Source organism: Tursiops truncatus, chromosome 3 (genome assembly GCF_011762595.2).
Source record: "Tursiops truncatus isolate mTurTru1 chromosome 3, mTurTru1.mat.Y, whole genome shotgun sequence".
In the NCBI taxonomy this organism is placed as follows: Eukaryota; Metazoa; Chordata; class Mammalia; order Artiodactyla; family Delphinidae; genus Tursiops; species Tursiops truncatus.
In genome coordinates, this window is record NC_047036.1 from 75,347,077 (window position 1) to 75,367,757 (window position 20,681).

At 37.7% G+C, this 20,681-nt stretch overlaps 2 protein-coding genes across 14 annotated transcripts in view; one reads left to right on the forward strand and one right to left on the reverse strand.

Moving 5' to 3' along the window:
* The window catches only part of ARB2A (ARB2 cotranscriptional regulator A), a 427,234-nt gene extending 423,263 nt beyond the window's left edge, over positions 1 to 3,971 (reverse strand). For 11 of the 13 annotated variants that reach the window (XM_033853022.2, XM_073802320.1, XM_073802319.1 and 8 more), the window contains exon 1: positions 3,833 to 3,971. The gene's annotated coding sequence lies outside the window, so the exon portion shown is untranslated. Of the gene's footprint in view, positions 1 to 3,633; positions 3,657 to 3,832 lie in introns of those variants that run through there. The other 2 variants (XM_019929700.3, XM_033853016.2) reach the window with 2 other exon arrangements.
* Positions 1 to 20,681, forward strand: part of LOC109549089 (uncharacterized) — a 68,784-nt gene that overhangs the window by 10,062 nt on the left and 38,041 nt on the right. Inside the window, exons 3-5 of the mRNA XM_073801944.1 lie at positions 3,686 to 4,077; positions 8,782 to 8,882; positions 11,324 to 11,612. Of these exons, the coding sequence (XP_073658045.1) occupies positions 3,686 to 4,077; positions 8,782 to 8,882; positions 11,324 to 11,337 (507 nt within the window). The 3' untranslated portion in view covers positions 11,338 to 11,612. The remainder of the gene's footprint in view (positions 1 to 3,685; positions 4,078 to 8,781; positions 8,883 to 11,323; positions 11,613 to 20,681) is intronic.

Sequence of the window (20,681 nt, forward strand, 5' to 3'; positions counted from 1 at the left end):
CTTGGTATACAGTAGGTCTTACTGAATCACTGAAGGCCAGGTGGCTGACTTCAGAACCACATGCTGAGATACAGCTGCACTTTCACCCTGTCCCCCATCCCATTCCAATCTGTAGAGCTATATTACTTTCTGTCACTTTGTTGCCAGGTCCCCCTCTTCTGCTGTCAGTTCTGGTGCTTAAGGTCCATTATTGTTACTGATCTCCTTTGCCATTCTCCATCTAGCTACATCCAACTGCTAACACTTCTTTTTCTGTTTCTTCATCATTTTTATCTCTTTTCCTGCTCTTCTCAGCTACCAGAAAAAAAGAGATCTACTTCACAGCCATAGTCAGCCAATTGATACACTCCTTTCCTTCTAAATAAAAAGAAAAAAGAATCAAAGCAGGTGGGGATGATCTTTGGCTGTTCAGAACTCTTTTCATCACAGTCTGATACCCAGAGGTTCATTCACTGTTACAAAAGATGCTTTATGGTTTCTTTTACTTCTAACTTTGGAGTTACTGCAGATACTTGGTCTATAGACAATTTAAGTTTTTACAACTACAGTATTTTAGGGTTAAAAAAGTAACAGAAGACAAGGTGGCTGCTTTCTTAACCCTTAAAAAATTTACCCAAAAAAACCCTGCAAAATTTTCTATTAAGATCAGACCTTAAGGGGAGTTCCCTGGTGGTCTAGTGGTTAGGATTCTGGGCTTTCACTGCCATGGCCCAGGTTCAATCCCTGGGAACTGAGATCCCACAAGCCATGTGGCACAGCCAAAAAAAAAAAAAAAAAATCAGATCTTAAATGAATAGTGCTCCAAAAAAAGATATACATATGGCCAAAAAGCATATGAAAAGATGCTTAATGTCACCAACCAGTAGGGAAGGCAAAACCACTGAGATACTACTTCACACCCATTAGGATGGCTATTATTAAAAAAAAAAATAAGAGAGAAAATGTGCTTGGTGAGGACGTGGAGAACTGCTGGTGACGACGCAGAGAAAATGGAGCCTCCATGCATTGCCAGTAGGAATGTAAAATAGTGTAGCCACTGTTGTTAATAATATGTCAATACTTAAAAAAATAAACATAGAATTAACACATGATCCAGCACTTCCACTTCTGGGTATATAACCAAAAGAATTAAAGCAGAAGACTCAAACAGATATCTGCACACTCATGTTCATAGCAGCATTACTCAAAATAGCCAAAAGGTGGAAGCAACCCCAGCATTCACAGACAAATGAATGGATAAACAAATTGTACTCTATATATACAATGGAATATTATTCAGCCTTAAAAAGGAAGAACATGGACTTCCCTGGTGGCGCAGTGGTTAAGAGTCCGCCTGCCGATGCAGGGGACACGGGTTCGTGCCCCGGTCTGGGAAGATCCCACATGCCGCGGAGCGGCTGGGCCCATGAGCCATGGCCGTTGAGCCTGCGCTTCCGGAGCCTGTGCTCCGCAACGGGAGAGGCCACAGCAGTGAGAGACCCGTGTACCGCAAAAAAAAAAAAAAAAAGGAAGAACATTTTAACATATGCTACAACATACATGAACCTTGAAGTCACTATGCTAAGCAAAATAAGCCAGTGAAAAAGGACAAATGTCGTATGATTCCACTCATATGAGGTATCCAGACAGAAACAGAAAATTCATAGAGAAAGTAGCTTAGTGGTTGTCCAGTGCTGAGGAGAGAGGGGAATGGGGAGTTAATGTTTAATGGGTATGGAGTTTCAGCTGGGAAAGATGAAAAGATCTGGAAATGGATGGTAGTGACAGCTGCATAACAATGTGAATGTACTTAATTCCACTGAAATGTACACTTAAAAATGGTTAAAATGACTAATTTTATGTTATGTATAGTTTACCACAATTTAAAAAAAAAAGGAATGAAAGGTAAAGTTGACATACGTTAGCTTATTTCACTTGCTACTTAGTTATCCACGGCCATTGTACAAACCCAATCTGACCCTAAAACAGACAGCTCAAGTTATGTTCAACTGAGTAAATAGTGCTTAATTTTGTTTGCGCTAATGAAAAGCTTGGAAACATCTCTACATATCTGAAGACATCAGATTATCCTCATAGAGGTCTGCCTGGGAAAGCTGAGAAAAACAGGCTGTCAATAAAAAAGATCTCTCAGGCTCACACAAAACACTGAGTAAATATTCCTGAGATTTTTAAACACTGATGCCTCCATGCTTATATCCTTGCTATTCCAAGATATACCAATACATTCCTGCCTCAGGGCCTTTTCCTAGCCTAAAACACATACCCACATACCTGCAGAGCTCACTCCCTGATTTCATGCAGATCCCTACTCAAAAGTCCCCTTATCAGAGAGGCAGGATTTTTTTTTTTAAATGGTAGAATGGGAACTGCCTTGTCCTGTGACTATTTTTTTTAATATAAATTTATTTATTTATTTTTGGCTGTTTTGGGTCTTCATTTCCATGCGAGGGCTTTCTCTAGTTGTGGCGAGCGGGGGCCACTCTTCATCGCGGTCCGCGGGCCTCTCACTGTCTCGGCCAGAGAGGCAGGTTTTGACCACCCTATTTAAAACAGCATCCTCCATCATTCATTCTCTCTCCCCTCAATGTGCTTTATTTTTCTTCATAGCCCTTATCACTACCTGATATATCTACTTGCTAACTGTCCTTCTCTATCCGCTACAGCGTAAATTTCAGAACAAAGACTGCCCATTTTGTTCACTATTGGAAGCCCAGCAACTAGAACACCACCTGGCACACTGAAGATGGCCCATAAATACCTGTTAATGGAATGAGTGGGTGCATGGTTACGGTTTCATAGGTCATGCTGCCCTCTTGGCGTTGGTGCTATTCTACCATTCACCAGTGTCACAACAGCCTCTGCTTCAGAGCCATCCACAGCATTCCTGGTTTAGGCTTAAGTGGAAGGAACACTTAAAGAGTCAGATAGAAGCCTGGTACCAGAATGCCAAAAAACTGCTCCCTGACTTATTTTCTAAATACATCAAATGAATACAGTATATCTGTCCCTCACAATGAGGGATAAAAAACAAGCACGAAGAATACACCTCTAACACCGCTTTAAGACAAAAAGACACCGTGGATTGCATCACATTTCACCTGTTTTGATAAATGGTACAAGGCACTCGCTAGCCTGAAAACCAAAGGATTTTCCCTCTGCAACTTTTCACAGGATTTGGGGAAACAGACAAAGGCAACAAGACTGTCAATAAATATAGCCCAAAATTAAGTAACCAATTACTTGGCATAACAAATACACACTCTGGAGCACTAGAAGAATATGTTAAATCTCTGGATGAGAGAAAGAGAAGACTGCCTCCAAAATATACCTAACTTTGTTTCAAAGTCAAAAGTATTCAATTAAGAATTCATCCCAGTGAAATGTCCCACCAGCGCCCATGCACGTTACAAATTTGGGGAGCATTTTATAACTGCACTTTAATATTCTGCCTACAGCGAATGTCTTCTGGTAAAGGTTTGGCAGGTGATGATCATTTTCGTAGAAAAATCTTCAACCAGAGAACCACCAAACCTCCCCACCTGAGAAAGCTTAGAAAGGCCCATTACGCTACAGTCTCTAGGCTCCCAGAACCCCAAACGTCCAAGAGTAGGGAGACTCATCCAGGGAACACACTTGTAATGCCCCGCCTCGGAAGTGGAAACGGCAGGTGTAAGCTGCCCATCAGCGGGGTCCTGTACACAGGGCAGAAGTGTCCGCAGGAAACGCGGCGCCACCGACCCCCGCCCGAGACGAACCAAGGCCAGCCTCTTCCTCTGATTCCGGCCCGGGCCTGCCCCCCGGGAGTTCACAACCCGGCAAACGCAGGTCCTACCTGAGCTCTGCCCCCAGCTACAGGGCTGTGGGGGGAGGCGGGAGGAGGCGTGGCCTTCCAGCTCGCCAGCCGAACTCCCTCGTGCGGTTGTTACGACTTTCCCTCTCCGGATCCGCGCCCCGAACAAGTTCCAGTTGCACTTCCGGGGTCCGCAGGAGATTGAAACGTCATTGCGCACACGTCGGCGGCCGCCGCGACAAGCCGGAAGGAGGCGGGGCGTGGTCGCTGGGTCGGTTCTTGTGGCGGTAGGTGGGCTGGGAGAGAAAGGCACTCGGGAGGGAGGGATTGTCCTGTTATGTCCCTGTGGGCTCTCTTCGCCTTTCCTTCGCTCTTTCTTCTGGAGTAATGGACACCCCTTCCTGGGTTACTTCAGAGTATGGGGCCACCGTGAAGCCTCGTTCTCCAAGCGTAGTTTAAAAACAGTTGGGAGAGTGCCCATGCCACTAATTGCCCACTCTCCCACACATGGTTTATCCCGCTTCACCTGGTCCCTTCAACTCCAGAAAAGACAGGGAGTGGAAAAGTCTAGATTTAGAAGATTAAATTTACCTGTAAATTATGACTTACGTGAAGTAGGTACTCATTTTCTTTATCTACTGACTGCTAATAGGATAGATTGGAAACAGCTGTGGAAAGCTAGGATCCCATCGCTAACAGTGGGTTGGATCTAAACTCAGCCTTTACGGTAAAAATCCCTGAGAGTAAAAATTACTCATGAAAATACTGTAAGTGGCCCACAAAGTGCAGGATATGTGATGTTAAGCATAAACTCTAGGTCTTTAATTCTTAGGCACACTTGAATGTGAGACCTCTTAGCTAGTTTATATGTTTTCATAAAAAGGGAGTTTGTAGATATCTGGGCATTTAAACAATCCTGATAAATCCAAGGGGCAACACTTAGTTTTCATCTTGCTTAACCATTCACCAGCATTTGACACAGTTCATCACATCCTCCTTTTCGAAACTTGAAACGCTTTCTTCATTTGACTTTTGTGAACTCACAGAGCTCTTTTGATTCTTCTTTGCTAGACTCTGCCTCATTTCTTAGTGTGTCCCAGCTCTCTTCCCCTCTTTAGCCACCTTTATTTCCCAGGTAATCTCATTCTTTCCTTCACTGTCTTTATATAGCATCACTATGCTGATGGCTTCCAAATAGTCATTTCCAGCCATGATTTCTTTGATTTCTATACTAACGTATCTAACTTCTTAGTCAACATATCTACTAGGATATTTAACATGCATTTCAAACTATTTTCTGTTTCCAAAACCTGTTTCACTCTTCCTAGTGTATATCTTTACATCTCAGCAAATGGCATATTGACTCTTAGAATTGTTCAGTTCATAGTTTGATTCTTCTTTCTCTCAAGTTTCACATCCAGTCAGTCCCTCAGCAAAATCTATCGGCTCTTTTCAAAAGGTATTCTAAATCTAACCAATTCTTACCACCTCTACAACTACTATGCTACTCCTCATGGATGCTCTAATTGTTTCTTAATTGTTCTACATGCTTCTGTTCTTACTTTTCTACAACCTAGTCTCCACTTGTAATAGGTGAATTGCCAGAAGCTCTCTGTGGACTACTTTAGGCATTAAAACTCATGGACTAATTTGAGAATTAAAACTCCAAGAGGTTCCATTGCTTGGGGCTGGGGGGGGGGCACACTTTTGTGACTGCTACCTTCAAGAGACCTACCAGCTTCTCACTTTGAAAATCAGATAAAAATTCTCTTTTGACAGTAGGAGAGGAAAAGTGAACATTTTCAAATATACCCAGAGCTCTCTATTTTCCTTAATAAAATCTGCCTTTAAGGGAAACTGTTTTACCAGAGCCTAACCAACTGGGGGGTTACCAACCTAGTGGAATGAAAATACTCAACTCCAGACCACTCTAGCCTTTGAAGTGGAAGGAAAGTGGACAACATGCAGAAACAGAAGGGGACAGTAAGCAGAGAGATGAAAACATTAAGAAGGAATCAACAGGACATGCTGGAAATCCAAAACACAGGAACTGAAATGAAAAACACCTTTGGTAGGCACATAAGTAGACTGGACACAACCAGGGAAAGAATCTAGATTGAGGATATGTCAATAGAAACTTCCAAAACTGAAAAGAAAAAAGAATGAAGAAGATGAAACAGAATATCCAAGAAAAGTGGGGAAATTACAAAAAGTTTAGCATATGCATAATGGGAATGCTAGAAGGAGAAGAGAGAAAAGGAACAAAGGAACTATTTGAAGTAAGGACAGAATTTTCCAAAATTAATGACATTAAAACCCACAGATCCAGGAAGCTTAGAGGATTCTAAACTGGATAAATACTAAAAAATTACACTTGGGCATATATAATCAAACAGCAGAAAATGAAAGGCTATGAGAAAATCTTGAAAGAGGTCAGAGGGGAGAAAACAACCAATGTTGCCTACAGAGAAAAAATAAGATATGAATTACATTGAACTTTTCTTCAGAAACTATGCAAAAAGAAAATGGGATGATATATTTAAAGTCTTGAAGGCCTAGAATTTGATGTCCAGTGAAATTATCCTTAGAAAATAGAGGAAAAATAAAGACTTTCTCAGACAAACAAAAATTGAGGGAAATTGTCACCAGTGGACTTGCCCTGCAAGAAATGTTAAAAGAAGTTCTTCAAAGAGATAGAAATGTTATACATCAGAAATTTGGATCTACATGAAGAAAGAGTTTTTGAGAAGGAATAAATGAAGGTAAAATATTTTTTTAAACTTTTCTTAATTGATGTAACAGATAACATTGTTCAAAATAATATCAACATTGTGTTCTTTGATTATAGCTTTTGGGTAAGTGAAATGAATGACAGCAGTGTTATAAAGGACAGGAGGGAGAAATTGAAAATACTTTGTACTTTAACTACCCATGAAGCATTATAGTGTTATTTGAAAGTGGACTTAGGTAAGTTGTAAATGTATATTGCAAATTCTAAGGCAACCATTTTAGAACATCCAAAAACAAAAGTTTTAATTGGTATCTTAAGAGAGGATGGAAACTGGAATCATATAAAATGTTCAGTTAAAATCAGAGAAGGCAGAAAAAGTGTGGAAGACCAAAAAAAAAGAAGAAAGAATGAATGAAGAGAAGCAATGAATAGAAAACATTTAAAGTGATTTAGATCATATTGGATTTTTAAATAACTAAGATTGAGACATTCCAAAATTATCCTAATGTAAACAGAAAAGCCATAATGCATGCCTAGCTTATAATCTAGGGGTAGGGAAAAACATCTGACAAAGAAGGTTTAGATTGTAGTATTACAAGAAAAATTTGGATTTCTGCTTATTTCCCCCACCCCCAAGCACCACATATTCAATATATGTCATACTGTGACATATATATGTGTGTGTATGTATAGATATATATATATAAAAATAAGAGAAACTATGAATTTTAAAACATGTCAAATAATTATGTAAAAATCATGTTTTCGAGCTTGAAATGGTACTTCCTCTTTGGAATATTAGGACTGAGTAATTCTTCAATCTCTTCTTGGTACTTTTATGAACTTTCCCTTCCAGTTTGTATCTCAATTCTGAACTCTCTTATTCCTAGTTCTCCACAATTACTTCTTTAAGCACAAAATTTACTCTTAACTCTTCTTCATTCTAATCCTCTTATACACTGATGTCTGTATTCTGGGCAACCTGATTATTCCCAAATACCCTCAGAAACTTATTCCACCTCCCAATATTCACTGGAACTTGATATATTTAAAGTTGAATATGGTCAGTGGGCTTTTAAGATATATTCCCTCATCCTTATAATGAGCTTTCTTTCTTACACACACACACACACACACACACACTACATTCCTGTAGTAAATCTGAGCTGTGAGTACAACTATATGATGAGTTGTGTGAGTTCTCCTAAGAGAGAGAGAAAAGAAAAGTAATAGAGACTGATCCCAAGCTAATTCATTGTTGGAATCATTAGGACTTAAAGAGCTATAAGTATATAACTATACTTAATGACTTAAAGGAAAAGAATACTCACATTGAATGAAAATACAGGAATTCTCAGCAGAGACGTAAAATTTATAATAAAGAACCAAATGGAAATTCTATTACAAAACAACAAAATATACGAAATTTTTAAAAATTCACTTGATGGGCTTAACAGAAGAATGGAGATTGTGAAGATAGAGTCAGTGAACTTGGTTATACATAACACAAAAATAGCATACCTATGTACAAGAAAGTCAAACTTCTGTGAACCAACAATAAAGAGAAAATCTTGAAAGCTGCAGGAATAAAATGACACATTCATATAAGAGAACACTGATCCAAATGATCAGAACTTGGGTCTTCTCATCAGAAACAGTGGAAGCCAGAAGAGAGTAGATCGTTTTTGAAGTGCTGAAAGAAAAAGACAGTCAATCCAGAATTCTGTGTCTAGTGAAATATCCTTCAAGAGTGGTGAAATAAAAAGTTTTAGGTAAAAGACTTTATCACAAGCAGATCTGCACTACAAGAAATGCTAAAGGAAGGGAAATAAAATCAAATGGCAATTCAAATCTTCAGGAAGAAAGAGCATCAAAAGTAGCAAATATCTCAGTAAATATATGTTTTACCTCTTAATTTCACTAAAATACATATAACTGTTTAAAACAAAAATTATAACATTGTCTAGTAAGGCTTATTATATCTTTTGATATAGTACATATGAAAGTTAGCTATACCATAAAGGGCAGGGTGGGGTAAGTAGTGAATGTATATTTATACTCTACAGAAAGTTAAGGATGTACGTTTTAATACTTAGAATAACCACTAAAAAAAAATGCAAAGAAATGTAAAGAGCCAATAGATAAATTAAAATATATAAGAATATTCATAGCAGTTTATTTACAATAGCCCCAAACTATAAATAATCCAGGTGTCCATCAGACAGTGGCATAAACAAATTTTTGTATATTTATGCAACAGACTACTAAACAATGGAAAGGAACAAGCCACTAATACCTGGAACAACATGAATGAACCTCAAAACATTAAGCTGAGTGAAAGAAGCCTTGCATGCAAAAAAGGTATGCTGGTTATAATTTCATTTATATGAAATTCTAGTAGAGACAAAACTAATCAATGGTGGAAAAACTAGATCAAAAACACTAAGTTTGGGAGATACCTGGCTTGTTCAAACGGTTCTAAGGAGGCCAAAGTGGCTGGAAAGAAGAAAACAAAGAAGAGTAGTAGAAGAGGAAAGAGGGATGTGTGAATGAGGGATCATGGAAGCTATTGTTAAGACTTTTTACTCTGAATGAAAAGGGGAGTCACTGTAAGTAGAGGAGAGACACTATCTGATTTTAAAAGGGTCTCTATGGCTGCTTTAAGAATTGACTGTAAGGGGTCAGTATAGAACTAGGCAGACAATTTGTGAGGCTATTTTGTTCATCTAGATGAACAGTGATGGTGACTTGGACTCAATAAGTTTTAGCTCTTAATGCTATTTAAATTCAAGATAGGTTTAACGTCATTGAATTTTTAAAAATATTCAGATATAATATATTTAATTTTCAAGAAATATTTCTTATTTTCTGATTGCTTATTTTACATAGTAGAATGTTCTTTTATGTTTACAATATCATCTGAAAATTCTTTTCTTCTGTTTCCTCAACCATCTCTCTTTCCTCTAAGGTTGGTTATTCTGCTTTTTGTCATCCTTGTCTTTGATTGATTTTCTGCGAATATCTGGTGATCCCTGATTTTCTGTTTAGGTCTTTGTAAAATGGGTTATGTTGATTACTTTAGAGGTAACTAGAATGTTTTTCCTTCCAATATTTTATCATGAATATATACAAACATAAAGAAAGTTAAAATAATAGTACAGTGGACATGTGTCCCCACTATCTAGACTCTCCTGTTAGCATTTTATTATACTGTACTAGCTTTGTCATATAACTGTTCACATATTCATCTTCTATTGAGCCATTGATTTATATTTTTTTTTAAAAAAAAGCATTTCAAAGTAAATCATGGCATTAATTTTTCCTGTAGTTGTGTAAGTGGAGGTTTTCTAAACAGGAAGGAAAAATGAGGCTCTGAGTCAGTAGATAGGGCTTTTCCTAGTCACAATTACCTTAAGGATATAGGGGTGGAAAATAGAAAGGTAAGCTGAAGTCTCTCACAGTTATTAAACTAAGAAGGGTTTTATCCTTGTGGAAGAGAATTTCCCTCCAGGTCTGTCTTTCTGTCTCCCTCCCCCCAACCCCCAGTCAATTTTGTACCTTTTTCAGAGGAACAGTGTAACCTCGAGCTTTGCTATGTGATATTTTTCTCCTATATCATTTATTTGTTTAGATGTTAAGATTTAGCTGTTTGTGATTTTTAAAAACCAAATAACAGCAGTTTAAGCAAGATAGAAGTTTATTTCTCACACACATAAGTGTGGGTACCCCAGGACTAGTTTTCCAATCATCAGTGAGCCAGGTTTCTACATTTTTGTGGTTCTGTCGAGCTCAGTATGTGCCATCTACAGCCGATGAAAGTGGCTGCTCTAACTCTGGACATTATGCCCACCTTCCAGCCAGAAGGAAGAGTCCTTTAAGAATTTCCCAGCCAGAAGTTGCTCACAACATTTTTGTTTATATTTTATATGTCAGTACTTAGACATATAGTCACACATAACTACTAGTAACAGATTTAAATTACAATGGAGTAATCACAGTTTGGGCACACAAAATCGAGTCAGGTGGCCATTGAGGATATGATCTCTGGTCTCTGCATCACTGAGAACTTGAACTTTCTTTGAAATGTTCCAGGCCCAAGGACACCACCAGCATATTCAGAACAACACTTGCCAGCTGCAACCTTATCGTCTCAAGGTCTCCCTTTGTAACTGTGCAACCATTTCAGACCCCAACCAATCCATGCTTACCAAGCACCCTCACTTCTTGCCAGCTCTAATCATAATTCTTGAAAAACAACTCATATAATTAACTGTGGCCTTGCAACTTTTTGCCTTTATAAGCCTCTCCCATTTTGTAGTCTGGTAGAACACAATTCAAGTGTTTGTTGAATCTGTGTTTCCCAGGCTGCAGTCTTTATTTCAGTCAGGTCTCCATTTCTGAAACTTTTAACACTACCTGCTATTAAGTACTAGGAAATGTTATGTTGATTCAAGGTGACCATGTGCTTCACAGGACAAAAGGGAGAATGGATGTTGCACGTACAGCTAGCAGTCTTTGTTTTAGACCTCAACATCCGTATTATTTCCAGGAAGACATTTCCCAGGCAGATCGCTCACTTTCTCTAGGAAGCCATTCTCAGCATGTTAGCCTGAGGTAAAAGATTCCAGCCAAACTGTATCAGAGCCCAAGTTAGTTGTGTCTGTTCAGCTGACCTGTCTTGAACTGGTGCTTCCGTCAGTGATTTTCAAAGTGCTATGGAATTACTTTAGGGATATTATAAGAAAGCAGATAGATACTGTCTAAGTAACCTTCTTAACCTTCATATCTCTTTTATATTTTAGGTTTCCTGGAATAAGAATTCATCGGAAGAAAGCATTACTCTGTGGAAGTTTGAAAGCCTTTATCAGTATTCTCTGCCGATAGCAAAGGCTCTCTAGTCGGCAACTATCAGAGCAAATTCTGTCTCTCCACTCTGTGGTCCTAGGCCCACTGTAGCCACCAGGGAACAGTTCAGCTGAAATGACCCATCAACTCCATTCCTGTTGTTATTCTTAAAACTTCCTGGCACAGCATCAGATACCTGCATGAAGGAAAAGCTTCTTCAGCCTTCCCTCTCTATTTGGCTTCAAGGTAACCAATTCAGCTTATAGATTTTATTGCCTAAGGTGAAACATCCTGAGCCTGTGTACCTCTTAACTGTACCAATGCTTACCAGGTTAGAGTTAAAAACAGTATACAGCACAACACAATTCATATGTGCAGTAACTTTATTTTCTATAAATGATCTCATCTTGTTCTATAGCTCTTAATTTTGCTAAGGTAAATTTTACCAGGTAAAGTTAACCTTTTCCAATTAAAATTTTTTCTCTGCTATATGTTTACTCAATCCAATGAATAAACTTTCCATCAGGAATATAAATCATTTGACATTTGGCTCCCTTTCTACCTCTTAATTCTTGAGATAGTGTTGGGTGTAGGGGAAACTTATGTGTCCTTATGGATGTGGGGCAAGAAGCCTCTGTGCCTGTGCTGGGTTCTTGTTAGAACCCAAAAGACATTGAGGTTAAAAAAAAAAAGTCATTGAGGTGACTTTTCTCCTCTCCTGTTACTGGGAATCCTACAGTAGGGTACATTGAGGTATGGGCTGGTCGGTCTCATCTGGTATTTTGGCCATTATCTTAGTGTTCCTCACTACTCTCCAGCAGCACGGCCATTTGCCTCTAGTTATGAGGGACCTTCAATCTGTGGTCTTTGTCTCATGACACCAATCCTGGGACTAAAACACTCATTGATGGAATGTTTCCAACAATACATCTCAATTGTATTCAAGGTGCATTATGGTTCTTAGATTAATTCTTTAAGAATATTAAATATTGCCCACTACTACTCATACCAAACAGTGTCAACAAAAGATTGTAAATTCCAAGCATGAGAGAATTTGTTTGCCAAAATAGAGAACTTATATTCTTATAGACATACACACACAAAAAAATCATGGCCTTTTACCTTAACATCATACAGAAAAAGTTCAAAATGGGTCATAGACCTAAATATAAATGGTAAAGTAATAAAGCTTCTAGGAGAAAACAGGGGAATAACTTCATGTTCTTGGGAAAGGCAATAATTTCGTAAACAGGGTAGAAAAAAAAATGAACCATAAAAGAAAAGATTGGTGGGCTTCCCTGGTGGCTCAGTGGTTGAGAGTCCGCCTGCCGATGCAGGGGACACGGGTTTGTGTCCCGGTCCAAGAAGGTCCCACATGCCGCGGAGCGGCTGGGCCCGTGAGCCATGGCCGCTGAGCCTGCACGTCCAGAGCCTGTGCTCCGCAACGGGAGTGGCCACAACAGTGAGAGGCCCGCGTACCACAAAAAAAAAAAAAAAAGAAAAGATTGGTAAGTTGGACCACACAAAAAAATTGTCTTTCCTATTGTGGAAACACTGCCTTATGTGCAGGGCAAAGGTGATCCGGGCTCCAGTATTTTCAATGCACCACACCTAAGATAGAGCCTCCATTCCATTAGCTGGGGGGGGGCGTGCTGGAGGAGTCCTCACCTCTTGTTTCACTTGCCAAGGACTCAGCCTCTGCACTAGGTAGTTGACGATGGGATGAAAAACGTTGAATGTTGCTCCTCACACATGTAGAAGGTTCTCAGATTGGGAATTTGGGAGAGAGGGAACCCCATGTTATTGGCTGCAGCCCTCCAGAATGGAGTCTCTGCCTTGCTTGGAGCAGAGAGGGAGAGAGCAGTGTTAGTTTAAATACCACACACTCTAGCCCTTTTTTTTTTTTTTTTTTTTTTTTTGTGCGGTACGCGGGCCTCTCACTGTTGTGGCCTCTCCCGTTGCGGGGCACAGGCTCCAGACGCACAGGCTCAGCGGCCATGGCTCACGGGCCCAGCCGCTCTGTGGCATGTGGGATCTTCCCAGACCGGGGCACGAACCTGAGTCCCCTGCATCAGCAGGCGGACTCTCAACCACTGCGCCACCAGGGAAGCCCTCTAGCCCTTTTTTTACCAAATTTTCATAGATTTTCTGGAATAGTTGTTTCTTGATGTGCTCTTTGCCTTTTGAACCATTTTCAGAGCCTTTAAATGGTGTTTGTTTGTTCATTTGTTCTTTTAACTTTTCATTTCGGGAGCAGGTCAGTAGACTTTTTTACACTGTCATGCTGGAAGTCAGTACACAGGTGCAACTTTGAACATATAGATTCTCAATTCATTTCTAATCTATTTATTTTACTTTTGAGCCCATCTTTGATTCTCTATTTTTTATTTGTTATATTTCATTTTTTAGTACTATGTAGTTGGGTTAAAGATGATGTGTTAAAGCTTGGACTCTGCTGTGCATTTTTTTTCATTGATGTGTAATTGACATATAACATCATTAGTTTCAAGTGTACAATATAATGATTTAATTTTTGTATATACACACAGTGGAAAATTCACATATAACTTTATAGCTCACCCTCAGTATTCTTGATACCTAGCCACAAATCATGTAGTGCTGTATTTACTATTGAAAAAAGTTAGTTTATAAGTGGACTCATCTAGTTCAAACACATGTGCAAGGGGTCAACTGTCTTGTGAAATCAACACAATAAGTCTAGTTACATCCTTCATACATAGTTACAATTTTTTTTCCTCCTGTTAAGAACTATTAAGATCTACTATCTTAGCAACTTTCAAATATACAATACAGAATTATTAACAATAGTCATCATGTTGTACAGTAACTACATGCCCGTGACTCTTTAATTTTATAAGTGGAATACATTTATTTTTCTGTCAGGATGTGGAGACTTTGGGAATTCCCTGGAAGTCCAGTGGTTAGGACTCTATGCTTTCCCTGCAGGGGGCACGGGTTTGATCCCTGGTTGGGAAACTAAGATAGCGCAAGCTGCACAGCACAGCCAAAAAAAAACGATGTAGAGATTTTATTTTTGTTACTTGTGTGCATACAAGTGTTCCTTTTATTTAAAAAATATTTTTATTGAAGTTAAGTTGATATATTAGTTTCAGGTGTGCAGCTTATTGTTTCAGTATTTTTATAGATTAATAAAACTTATTACAAAATAATAGCTACTATTCCCTGTGCCGTACAATATATCCCTGTTACTTAACTACTTTATACATAATGGTTTATATCTCTTATTCCATAACTCCATCTTGCCCCTCCCCCTTTCCTCTCCCCACTGATAACCCCTAGTTTGTTTTCTGTATCTGTCTGTTTCTGTCTTGCTATATACATTCATTTATTTTATTTTTTAGATTCCACATATAAGCAATATCATATATAGTATTTCTCTTTCTCTGTCTGACTTATTTTACTAAATATAATATTCTGTAGTTCCATGCAGGCTGCTGCAAATGACAGAATTTCATCCTTTTTTATGGCTGAGTAATATTCAATTGTATATATTGATGGACACTTTGGGTTGCTTCCATATCTTGGCTATTATAAATAGTGCTTTGATGAACATTGGAGTGCATGTATCTTTTCAGATTAGCGTTTTCATTTTTTTCTCGATATATGCCCAGGAGTGGAATTGCTGGATCATATGGTAGTCCTATTTTTAGTTTTCTGAGGAACTTCCACACTGTTTTCCATAGTGGCTGCACCAATTTACATTCCCACCAACATTGTAGCAAGGTTCCCTTTACTTCCTTATCAACATTTGTTATTTGTAGACTTTTTGATGATGGCCATTCTAATAGTTGTGAGGTGATATCACATTGTGGTTTTGATTTGTATTTCTTTAATAGTTAGTGATTTTGGGCATATTTTTATATGCCTGTTAGCCATCCGTGTGTCTTCTTTAGAAAAAAATATCTATTCAGGTCTTTCACCCATTGTTTTTTTTTTTTTTTTGATTATGTTGTTGTTTGTTTGATATTGAATTGAATTATCTGTTTATATATTTTGGGTATTAACCATTGTTGGTCATATCATTTGCAAATATTTTCTCCCATTCAGTAGGTTGTCTTTTCATTTCATTTTCTCTTTGCAGTGTGTTTCTCAATGTGTTTCCTAAAAAGCTTTTTAAGTTTAATTAGGTCCCATTTGTTTAGTTTTGCTTTTATTTCTTTTGCCTTAGGAGACAGAAAAATATTGCTATAATTTATATCAAAGAGTGTTCTGCCTATCTTCTCTTCTAGGAGTATTTTTTTTTTTTCTTTTGGTTTCAGGTCTTACATTTAGGTTTTTAAATGCATTTTAAGTTTACTTTTGTATATGGTGTGAGGAAATGTTCTAATCTAATTTGTCTACATGTAGCTGTCCAGTTTTTCCAGCACCACTTATTGAAGAGACTGTCTTTCCTCCATTGTATATTCTTGCCTCTTTTGTCATGGATTAATTGACCATAGGTATGTGGATTTATTTCTGTGCTCTTTATTCTGTTCCATTGATCTATGTTTCTGTTTTTGTGACAGTACCATGCTATTTTGATTACTTTAGTTTTATAATATAGTCTGAAGTCAGGGAGGGTGATATCTCCAGTTTTATTCTTTTTCTCAAGATTGCTTTGGCAATTCAGTGTCTTTTTTAGTTTCATATAAATATTAGGATTATTTACTCTAGTTCTGTGAAAAATGTCATGGGTGTTTTGATAGGGATTGCATTAAATCTGTAGAGTGCTTTGAGTAGTTTGGCCATTTTAACAATATTAATCCTTCCAATCCCAGAGCATGGGATATCTTTCCATTTCTTTGTATCATCTTCAATTTTCTTCATCCATGTTTTATACTTTTCAGAGTATAGGCCTTTCACCTCCTTGGTCAAATTTATTTCTAGGTATTTTATTCTTTTTGATGCAGTTTTAAATGGAATTTTCTTTAACTTTCTCTTTCTGATAGTGTATTATTAGTGTATAGAAAAGCAACATATTTCTGTATATTAATCTTGTATCCACCAACCTTACCTACTTCACTTATTAGTTCTAATAATTTTTTGGAGGAGACTTTAAGGTTTTCTATATCACACCATCTGCAAATAGTGACAGTTTTACTTCTTCCCTTCTGATTTGGATGTCCTTTATTTCTCATTCTTATCTGATTGTGGTGGCTAGGTTTTCCAAGACTGTGTTAAATAGAAGTGGTGAGAGTGGGCTTCCTTGTCTTGTTCCTGAATTTAGAGGAAAGGCTTTCAGCTTTTCACCATTGAGTATAATATTAGCTATAGGTTTGTCATAATATGTTGAGATTTTTTCCCTCTATACCAACTTTGATGAGAGTTTTGATCATGAATGAATGTTGAATATTGTGAGATGCTTTTTCTGCGTCTATTGAGATGATCATGTAATTTTTTATCCTTCCTTTTTTTAATGTGGTGTATCACATTTATTGAATTGTGAATATTGAACCATCCTTGCATCCCTGGAATAAATCTAACTCGATAATAGTGGATCATCCTTTTTATGTGTTACTGGATTTGGTTTGCTAATATTTTGTTGAGGGTTTTGGTATCAGTATTCATCAAAGATATTGGCCTGTAATTTTCTTTTTTGGTAGTGTATTTGTCTGGTTTTGGAATCAGGTTAATGCTGGTCTTGTAGAATAAATTTGGGAGTATTCTGTCCCCATCAATTTTTTGGACTAGTTTGAGGAAGATAAGTATTATCTCTTCTTTGTATGTCTTGTAAAATTCCCCTGTGAAGCTCTCTGGTCCTGGACTTTTGTTTGTTGGGAGATTTTTAAATTACAAATTCAAGTTCACTCCTAATGATCAGTCTGTTCAAATTGTTTATTTATTCCTGACTCAGTCTTGGCAAGATGTATGTTTCTAGAAATTTGTCCATTTCTTCCAGGTTGTCCAACTTGCTGGCATATAACTGTTGATAGTATTCTCTTAGAATTCTTTTGTATCTCTGTGGTATCAGTTGTTATTTCTCCTCTTTCCTCTCTTAATTATGTTTATTTGGGTCCTTTCTACTTATTGGTGAGCCTAGCTAAAGCTTTATCTATTTTGTTTATTTTTTCAAAACACTAGCTCTTGGTTTAACTGATCTTTTCTAATTTTTTTTGTGGGGGTGGTGGGTGTCTGTCCTCTATTTTATTTCTTTCCTCTCTGATATTTATTTATATCCTTCTGTTGACTTTGGGCTTTGTTCTTCTTTTTCTAATTCCTTTATATGGTAGCTTAGGTTGTTTATTTGAGTTGTTTCTTAAGGTAGGCCTGTATTGCTATAAACTTCCCTCTTAGAAGTGCTTTTGCCACATCCCATAGATTTTGGAGAGTTATATTTCCATTTTCATTTGTCTTGAGGTATTTTCTGATTTCCTCTTTGATATGTTCATTGACCTATTGGGTTTTTGTGTGTGTGTGTGTGTGTGGTATGTGGGCCTCTCACTGTTGTGGCCTCTCCTGTTGCGGAGCACAGGCTCCGGACGCACAGGCTCAGCAGCCATAGCTCACGGGCCTAGCCACTCTGCGGCATGTGGGATCTTCCTGGTCCGGGTCACAAACCCGTGTCCCCTGCATCAGCAGGCAGACTCTCAACCACTGTGCCACCACGGAAGCCCGACCTATTGGGTTTTTAGTAGCATGTTATTTAATCTCCACGTGTTTGTTCTTTTCCCATTTTTCATTCTGTAATTGATTTCTAGTTTCATATTGTTGTGGTTGGAAAAAAATAATTGATACAATTTCTGTCTTTTTAAATTTGTTGAGACTTGTTTTGTGGCCTAGCATGTGATCCATCCAGGAGAATGTTCCATGGGCAGTTGAAAAGAATCTATATTGTGCTGTTTTTTAATGTAATGTCCTATAGATAGCTACTAAGTACAACTGGTCTATTATGTCATTTAAGAGCACTGTTGCCTTATTGATTTTTGGTCTGGATGATCTGTCCATTGATAAAAATGGGGTGTTAAAATCCTCTACTATTATATTATTGTTGATTTCTCCCTTATGTCTGTTAGTATCTGCTCTATGTATTTAGCTGCTCCTGTATTGGGTGCATATATGTTAATGAGAACAATATCATCTTCTTTTATTAATCCCTTTATCACTATGTAATGCCATTCTTTGTCTTTGTTATAGGCTTTGTTTTAAAGTCTATTTTGTCTGATATGAGTATTGCTACCCCTGCTTTCTTGTCATTTCCATTTTCATGCAATATCTGTCTATCCCATCACTTTTAGTCTGTGCCTTTAGCTCAGAATTGAGTCTTATAGGCAGCATATAGATGGGTCTTGGTTTTCATCCAATCAGCCACCTTATGTCTTGTCACTAGAGCATTTAGTCCATTGACATTTAGATAAATTATTGATAGGTTCGTACTTTGCCATTTTATTACTTGTTTTCTAGTTGTGTTTGTAGTTATTCTCTGTTCATTTCTTCTACTTTTTGTTTCTTCCCTTGTGGTTTGATGATTTTTTTAGTAGTATGCTTGTGCTCCTTTCTTTTTATTTTTATGTATCTATTGTAGGTTTTTGATTTGTGGTTATCATGGGGTTTATATATATTGACCTATAAGTGTATCTACATGTTTTAAACTGGTAGTCATTTAAGTTCAAAAACATTCTAAAACATCTACATTTTGTACTCCCCCCACCACTTTTTCTGGGGGTTTTTTGGGTTTTTTTTTCTGCGGTACACGGGCCTCTCACTGCTGTAGCCTCTCCCCTCGTGGAGCAACAGGCTCCGGATGCACAGGCCCTGTGGCCATGGCCCACGGGCCCAGCCGCTCTGTGGCATGTGGAATCTTCCCGGACCAGGGCACAAACCCGTGTCCCCTGAATCAGCAGGCGGACCCCCAACCACTGTGCCACCAGGAAGTCCCACTTTTTGTATTTTTGATGTCATGTTTTACATCTTCATGTTTATCCCTTAACTTTTCATTGTAGTTATAGTTGTTTCTACATTTCTTTTCTCTTTTAATCTTCATACATATTTAAGTATTAAATAAATTAAAGTAAAAGCTTATTTAAGTAGTTGATCCTCAGTTCTTTGTTTTTGCCTTTCCTTGTGGGATTTTCCATTTTCTATGGATTCTTCTTTCCCACTTAGAGAAGACCCTTTAACATTTTTTTAGCGTGGGTTTAGTATTGATGAACTGTTTTAGTTTTTTCTTATTTGAGAATTATTTATCTTTCCTTTGATTCTAAATGATAATGTTGCTGAGGAGAGTATATTAGTTTGCACATTTTTCTCTTTCAACACTTTGGATATATCATGCCACTCCTTCTGTCCTGCTGATTTCTTAGATTGGCTGCTAGCCTTATAGAGATACCCTTGTATATGACTCTGTTGTATTTCTGTGGAAAATGCCATTGGAATTTTGATAGGGATTGTATTCAATCTGTAGATTACGTTGGGTAGTATGGAATTTTTTTTCTGCCTTCAAGTAATATTATATGTCACATATAGTATAGACCTTACAACAGTATACTTTATTTCCCTTCTTCCAACCTTTGTGCTATTCATGTTATATATCTTATTTATTCATATGTTGAAAATTTTATAATACATCGTTATCATTTTTGCTTTAAATCATTCATTATCTTAAAAAAAGATATTAAAACTAAGAAACATCATCTTTTATATTTATCTATATATTTACATATTTGATGCCTTCATTCATTTGTGTAGATACATTTTTTTAACATCTTTATTGGAGTATACTTGCTTTACAATGCTGTGTTAGTTTCTGCTGTGTAACAAAGTGAATCAGGTATATGTATACATATATCCCCATATCCCCTCCCTCTTGCATCTCCCTCCCACCCTCTGTATCCCACCCCTCTAGGTGGTCAGAAAGCACCGAGCTGATCTCCCTGTGCTATGCAGCTGCTTCCCACTACCTATCTATTTTACATTTGGTAGTGTATATATGTCCATGCCTCTCTCTCACATTGTCACAGCTTACCTTTCCCCCTCCCCATATCCTCAAGTCCATTCTCTACTAGGTCTGTGTCTTTATTCCTGCCTTACCCCTAGGTTCTTCATGACATTTTTTTTTCTTAAATTCCATATATATGTGTTAGCATACGGTATTTGTTTTTCTCTTTCTGACTTACATCACTCTGTATGACAGACTCCAGGTCCATCCACCTCCTTACAAATAGCTCAATTTCGTTTCTTTATATGGCTGAGTAATATTCCATTGTATATATGTGCCACATCTTCTCTGTCCATTCATCCAATGATGGACACTTAGGTTGTTTCCATCGGCGGGCTATTGTAAATAGAGCTGCAATG